The sequence below is a fragment of the Perca flavescens genome, chromosome 21, assembly GCF_004354835.1.
Source record: "Perca flavescens isolate YP-PL-M2 chromosome 21, PFLA_1.0, whole genome shotgun sequence".
NCBI lineage: Eukaryota > Metazoa > Chordata > Actinopteri > Perciformes > Percidae > Perca > Perca flavescens.
The window spans coordinates 2,025,221-2,032,915 of record NC_041351.1 but is presented as its reverse complement, the minus strand read 5'-3'; the positions used below and the strand labels follow the sequence as shown (position 1 = coordinate 2,032,915).

The 7,695-nt window shown below is 39.2% G+C and overlaps 1 protein-coding gene across 1 annotated transcript; it reads right to left on the bottom strand.

Moving 5' to 3' along the window:
• Nucleotides 1-1,933: 1,933 nt before the first annotated feature.
• On the bottom strand, nt 1,934-7,451 carry LOC114547924 (microfibril-associated glycoprotein 4-like). The gene is made up of 7 exons (XM_028567457.1): nt 7,382-7,451; nt 6,213-6,271; nt 5,648-5,803; nt 4,750-4,788; nt 4,520-4,616; nt 3,451-3,618; nt 1,934-2,501 (listed from the first exon to the last, which is right to left on the bottom strand). Exons 2-7 carry the CDS (start codon nt 6,216-6,218, stop codon nt 2,248-2,250), a joined length of 720 nt encoding a protein of 239 aa, XP_028423258.1. The 5' UTR covers nt 6,219-6,271; nt 7,382-7,451; the 3' UTR covers nt 1,934-2,247.
• Between the last annotated feature and the right edge of the window lie 244 nt (nt 7,452-7,695).

The following is a 7,695-nucleotide window of genomic DNA, read 5'->3' as shown; positions in this document are numbered from 1 at the left end:
TACGGTTAATGCTCATGCATGATATAGGGTCAATGCTCGTGCATGATATATGGTCAATGCTCGTGCATGATATATGGTCAATGCTCGTGCATGATATATGGTCAATGCTCGTGCATGATATATGGTCAATGTTCGTGCATGATATAGGGTTAATGCTCGTGCATGTTATACGGTAATGCTCGTGCATGATATAGGGTCAATGCTCGTGCATTATACGGTACTGCTTGTGTGCGTTATACATTTTGATGATGATTGGATCCACAAGCCTTTTAAGAAATGTATATGAGCAGGCAAAAACTAATGACCAAAATGATGAAAAAACACAAGGAAAAGGGTGATAACAAAAACAGAGACTGGCACAAACAAATAAGACAAAACACAGAACAACATACCAAACCCATAACAAACGTTGGCTGAGTGAGTTCAAACTTTGGGAAGTGTTAAAGTGCTCGTGTCATTCAGAACACAAGACAACACAAGAGTTTACTTGCAATATGTAATGTTTTGAGTTCATGAGTGAAGGTTGCTTTATGGTGTCCTGCCACATGTATTTCATTACTTGTTGATAATGTCTGAAGTTCTACCATGGACTCTGTAACATTTTTTGTGGAAAATATGCCTTGGTTAGGCCTACCTTGTTTCAAGCCATTCTAGCGTGGTATAGAAAGCCTGCAGTAAGACTCAGCTCGATTTGTGCCAGTTCTCAATAATATTCAACAGGCTAAGCTGCTTGACTCTGATTGGCTAACAGCTAGCCAATGAGAGCCTGGCTGTCAGAATCCTTTACCCAGCCTAACTGGGCGAGCTCATGAATAGTAATGAGCTTAGGCAACACCACTTCAGACTGGTAATTGTAATTGGCCTGATTTCTCTGCTTATTTCCTTTCACTGGCTAGAGCTTAAGCTGCAGATGGATCCCACAGCAGTAAAACAGTGTGTTGACCAGAGTCAATTGACATTATCCCTTACATAAAGACAAACATAACTTTTAATAAATCACAAGTAATCAATAGTAAAAACTGTTGTCTATGTTTTTGTTGACAATTGCATGAGCTTTAAATTTGAATGAACTGCCTCCAATGTAAACTCATCAAAAATAAATGGGTTTATAATCTGAAAATGTGTAATAAAATACATTTATGCTGTTGAAAACATTACTAAGAATTTGGATTTTCATAATAGTTTGGTGAGTTCAGCACAGCTCTCCCTCTCTACATTTAAAATTAAATAGAAAGACAAGCACAGGAAATTACAACTGAACTCATGAGGACACAGTCAAATGTGTTATTGTCTTAAAATAAATCTAACAAAAACACAACAAATTATTTCAAACTAAAATAAAATAAAATCCAAATGTCAAAAATAATATACATTTTTGAATTTGAAAATTAGTCCAGACAGAAAGACACAGGAGACAAAATGAAGACATCAGATCATCTTAATGGTCAGCTTCTTATTTATTGTCACCGTACAGCAGAAAAAGATTCACATTAGAGTTTCAAACCTCCACCAAACATCAACTTGGTGTCCTGAACTACAAAGATGGTTTCATAATTTTCATTTTGTTTTTTCAGATTCTTTTAGACTCATTTTTGCAGTTCATGCAGTGATTAACACCCGATCAGACAATATATGTGTTTCCATTTAAAGATTATGGGCCCTACTTTTCCTGCTACTGAACACACAACTGACTTTTCTTCCACGTTGCAGCGAGCTGTGACTGCCTTAAACTAGGTCTGCACAATATACTGTTTTTATTAATCGCTATCGCAATATCAACTTGCACAGTAAACACATCGCTAAAGGCTGTGACATATCGCGAAAGCAAAATGTAACTTTCATTATTTTTTTATTGCTGTCTTTTATATTCAATTCAATGTTCAATTTGTTCAATAAAAGAATGTTGGAAATGGTTGTTTTTTGTTGGTTTTAGATTCAACAAACTTGTATTTTAGTACAATACTGAAAGCAGTAGAACAGAGAACACTTTAATATCTGTTTACTTATCACAAGTGATATCGTTATCGCCATATTCAACAACTTATCGCATATTTTTCTCATTTTGTGCAGCTCTACTTTACACCACCACAGACGGTAACAAGACTTACAAACATCAGTTGGTTTTCTTGTGCTGGTGCCCAGTTTCACGAAAATAAGACCTGTTGTAAGATTAAATGATTAATGAGAGAAAGAGAAAGAAATCAGAAGAGATGAGCTGATATTCTGCTGTACGTTGGTCCTGGAGAACTACAGCACAGGACGGATCTTCATGCTGATGGTCTTCAGGGAGTAGTTATTACCTTTCCAAAAGTACCACTCCACTCCAACATAATTGATAGTGCTGTCAGCCCCCCAACGGTAAACGCCGTTCGGATTTGCATAGAAACAGCCGTTGTACCAGAATGCCCCCAGGTGTGCTCTGGCACAGTTCCCTCCAGCGGCGTCCTGGTCTTTGTCAAAGGTGGAGAACTTCATTCCGTTGTGATAACTCAGGGAGTCTCCTACAGAAACACAGTGGGCTAGATTTATCAAGCCGTTTGCGCCTGTTTCCAGGCGCTTATTGGTCGCAAAGACGGACGTAACCGATGCGGGCTATTTACAAACAGGGGGCACTTGGGTAAAATCGCAGATTGTCTGCCACATGAGCGAGAAGAGACAAGTTGCGCTTTCAATATGCGTTCGTGGGAGGGTCGTGGGGAAAGTGGGAGTTCCACCCAAAAAGGTGGGAGGATAAGCGCAAAGTGCGCCTAATTATATATTCCGTGGTATTTACAAAGACTGTCAGTAAGAGCGCGTCTCTATTCTGCGGGGGAAATTCTCCGCCTCTTAAAAGCAGGTCTAAACCAGCCATAGTCGAGTTTCCTCGTAGACCTTTATGCCGCTGGTGAAATGGCAACAGTAATCTGAGCAAGACGAAGTCATAGGCGTGGCTGAAAATGTTTTTAAAATAAGAATCACACTTCAAACACAACATCATTTAGCGTTACAGATCGAGCAGCTGTGCAATATTAGAGTTACTGGAAGAAATCAAAGATGACATTGAATCTCCCACTCAGCGTTCACATCCCATTCCAGCAGTTGTTAAACTCCTCGCTACATTACAAATATTGGCAGCAGGATCATTTCAAACAGTCATAGCATCAGCAGTGGGAATATCGCAGTCTGCACTCAGCCATATCATAGCACAAGTACCGCTTCACTACAGCGCAATTTACGGTATAGTGGGCGGAGAAAGACTCTGATTGGCTGATGGGTGTCAGGGTTGATAAATACTACGCAAAATGTGGAAGCATAGCGTGCGCTATTACCGAACTCGCATAAACAGACGCAGCGCAAACTGCGCTAGTGTTAGTAAATTAGGCCCAGTGTTTGTCAAAAAGTATATGCCATTGAAAAAAAAATATATATAAATACTATATATGGATGATAGAAAAAACTCAACCCACTCACCTGCTCCTCCATTAATGAATCCAGACACACTCAGCACAAATCCGCCACCTTCAGCACCGACGGAGAACGAGGAGTACCGAGCGAACACTTTTCTCCCATCGAAGTCCTCCATTTCGACCATCAGCTCACTCTTTTTGTTGTTTGTCAGGTAGTAGATGTTGTCAAGACCTACACACACACACACACACACACACAAACACACATTTATGGTGCTTACCCACAGCTAGTACCAGCTCTGCTCGGCTCAACCGAGGTGCCCCGTCCTTCATTTTCCATTGCAGATTTAGTACTGCCTCATGCGTGAGGCGAGATTGGCTGGTCCATACATACATTAATGAATTCATAGTCATACGTACAGTGAGCAGCGATGAATGTATGACTGTGAATTTGTTAATGTATATCTGTGACTGAAAGTACAGTATGCATGGTTATGAATGGAGGAAGCAAACTGCCGTGACCTAACGCGACACACATACAGAACGTCGAAGGTGTGTTGTTTGTGATTCTCGGCATGTGGCTGTTGCCAGAAGACACATTTTGTTTCAAAAGAAGCTGGAGGCAGTAAAAAAAATAAAACGCTGCTGGCTAAACTATTCAAAAAGGGGGGGGGTTTGTTCAGGACACCGCCATCTTTCGGTAGAAATGATGCTGCAGTGATTAGTGACGATTCTCTCCGACCAATCAGTAGTCTGCAGGTTTTCACGTCACCTTTTGGTATCGCCTCAGATTGCTTGGAACCTCAGCGGAGGTGATACTAAAAGATTTACCTGTTGGCAGGTAACAGCGACTTTTTTTCATAATGGAAAACCAAAACAGGCGAGTAGAGTCGAGTCGAGTCCAGTAGGTACCATGTAATGGAAAAACGCCATTATACATGTGGGCAAATTGGTGCCAGTTTAATATCTTGTACAGATGTGTAGTAAATTCAGGAAGAGAACCAACTGATCTAAGGACTTAAGGTTTTTTATTCAAAGTTCCATTTCTGGAGTCACACAACAGAATTTAATGTGTAAACTTAATGAACTATTACTTTTATGAAGTCATGACTTGGTTTGGTTTCATTTCTCACCGAGCCAGTACTCTCCAGCAGCGTTACCAAAGCCTTTCTTGTATTGATCCCAGCCCCTGTAGAAGTTCAAAGTGCCGTCCATCCTCCTCTGGAACACCTGGGGGGGGGACGGGATGGGGGGTTAACTAGCTAAACACACAAGATATCTGACGGATTATGTTTCCAGACAAAAAGGTTTTTACTGTAATGTGATTTATTGTGAAGGTCCAACAGGTTGACTGAATACTCACCGTCCACCGTCCTCCTTCTGAAGTCATGTCACAGTACACCTACACACAAACACATTCATCAGTAAATGTGATAATTTAGTGGTTTAAATTTGTACATTAAGTTTACACTAATGATCACGGCAACACGGAATTTGTGGATGCAGAGTTTTCAGAAATTAAAATAAAACTCAATAACATGAATTACAGTGCCTAAAACTAACCAATCCAACTAGGCAACAAATATTAGCCAATCCGATGCAGAGCAGGGTGGGTTATTCCTTTGCCATCCCAGGAAATGCATGTTTGAATCCCGGGTTCTAGGGCTGTGCAATTAATCGGAAGTTTTGACTGTGATTTCGATATTGGCTCCTAACGATCACAAACTGTAATCTTGCTATAATAATCTTGCTATATCATAATAATCTAATCTATGCAGATGGTGCAGTCAAAACCAAAAGGATCTTTGCAAATCTGTGTGTATGATGTTTACAAAACAACCACTAGAGGTTACACATAGAGGGGAGGAGCTTGACATTGTAAATGCGTTCAAGTATCTTGGGGAAACATTGGACTCTACATTAACATTTAAAAGTCACCTGAAGAAAGGTTTCAAATAATTTTTTCATGTTCAAGGCTCTGTATGGGCTTGCCCCACGTCCTTTAAATTAATTCAATAAAAAGATGGCTGACAGGAGCATTGGCACCAGGGTGGACTACATTTGGACAAACTGTGCAGGATTTATGAGAGAAGTAAATATTGGAATAGCCTACCACATGCATTAAGGCAGTGTGCTAAATATTCTACTTTTGAGACTCATTTCAAACAATGGCTTAAAGGCAGGGTTGGTAACTTTTTCCAATATTCACTTTTTTATATTGTTTAAAATGATCTTTACACCATGACAACCCCGAAGTATACCTTGACAGCAGACCTCTTTCCAGCGGGATAGATGGTGTACACTCCACTGGGTTTGCTGTTGTCTTGCAGATAGATGGCACTGCAGTCAATCGGTCGGAGGAGGTGCTGGCAGCTGGCCAACAGTGGAGCCAGGAGGAGGAGGAAGACTGAAACCAGCTGGAACAGAAGATATGTCATTTTGACTTAGGTTTGAATCTTACAAAGTGTTTTAAAAGTTTGGCCTCTAGCTTCATGACAGTGTTGACAAAGTCAGCTATTAGAGACAGAATGGTGGGGCTAATTAACAAAAATGATCTGCGTGGGTTGTCCCTGTAGTGATTATACATTGTAGTGATTGTGATTGGTTTAAAGAAATGCAAACAACCCAGAGCATTTCTTTGTTCTATCCCAGAATGCATCTGTGGTTTAGCCAGACCTTACACCACAGCACTGTGGAGATAGAGCTGGCAGACTATCCCTGTAACAACCATCTAATCTACTGATGTCAAGCTTCTTTACATTTTCACAGAACTTAGAGATTTGTATATTTTACAAATCTCAAAGTTATTACAGTTCACAAACTTACCTTCATTATCAGATTTCTGCTGAAATGAATCAACTGCTGATGTAGATCTGTCTGATGCTCTGAAAACACAATAAGAGTAAATGAAAAATGGTAACACTTAATAATAATGGTACATAAATTATGATTACAACTTTACAAGACAGAACAATGCCAGAAATCTTGGTGTAGTCATAGACTCAGACCTGAATTTCAACAGCCACATTAACACAATTACAAAGTCAGCCCATTATCACCTTAAGAATATATCAAGGGTTAAAGTACTTAAGCACCTTAGCAGGATTTGGAAAAACCTGTCCATGTTTTTATCTTCAGTAGACTTGACTACTGTAACGGTGTCTTTACAGGTCTCCCTAAAAATCAACCAGACAGCTGCAGCTGATTCAGAACGCTGCTGCTGCTAATTGATGCATTAACGTATTGTTCCTGCATTAAGTCATGCTTGACATACTTTTTAAAGTGTTACAAAAATGTTTAGTTTGAGTCAACAAACTCACAGGCAACAGATTATGTGAATGAAGAATAAGAAGTGTTGGTGTTCGGGGTATCATTGGATAATCGGTTATTCATTTGTAATTAGAAAATGAATACCAAAAACATCTAAAAATTGTAAACAGTGTTTGGATGTTTTTTCAATAATTTTTCATTAAATTCATGTTAAAAAACTAAAACGTTTGCTAGGTCAAAAAGAACATTAATCTTGTGATAAAAAAATCTATTTTGAAAATTGTTAACACGTTTAACTGACAGCACTAGCTTTTTACGTATTTAATTTTAAAATAAATATGTTTGTCATTAATTACAAATGAACTACAGATTATCCAGTGATACCCTGACTTTTGGTGTTCAGGTTCTGGCCTCACTTCTTATTATATTCAAAAATACACTAAGAAAAGAACAACAGAGACGAGATTTTCGTTTCACAAAAGACGATTTAACCGGAACAATGTTAACGCACTAATGTTACCTTAAAGACTCAAATGTATCACACATGATTGCAAGAAATTTCATTAAACTGTCACTTTTCTTTTCTTATAGTTAAAATGCAACAACCTTAAGCTCAACTTTTCTGTAAATTTAGTCATTTTGGGTCAAACAAAAATCCCCAAAAGACGGTCATGTTGCCACAGCTGATCTACCGGTCTCTGTAATGTCTCTGGTTGGATGCTTACCTGTCCGAACTCAGCTACAGGTCTAACTGAAGAGTCTTTGTGTCTTCAGAGGAAACAAGCTGCTGCTTTCTGCTTTCAGTCCGTCACAGCTTCACTACTTATATCTGCAGAAAGCTGTGATGTCACATCGCCTGCCCTTTTTAACAATGAAGACATACAATTCCAAGGAACTTTTCAAAGTGTGTATTTAGTTTAAACCAAATATTTGAACATCAGCCCAGGTAGATATTACATTAAGAGAATAAGATCATGTTTCTCTTTAATAAACAGTTAACGTTAGACCCAGCAGCAGTGGGTCAGCAGACCACTAACGT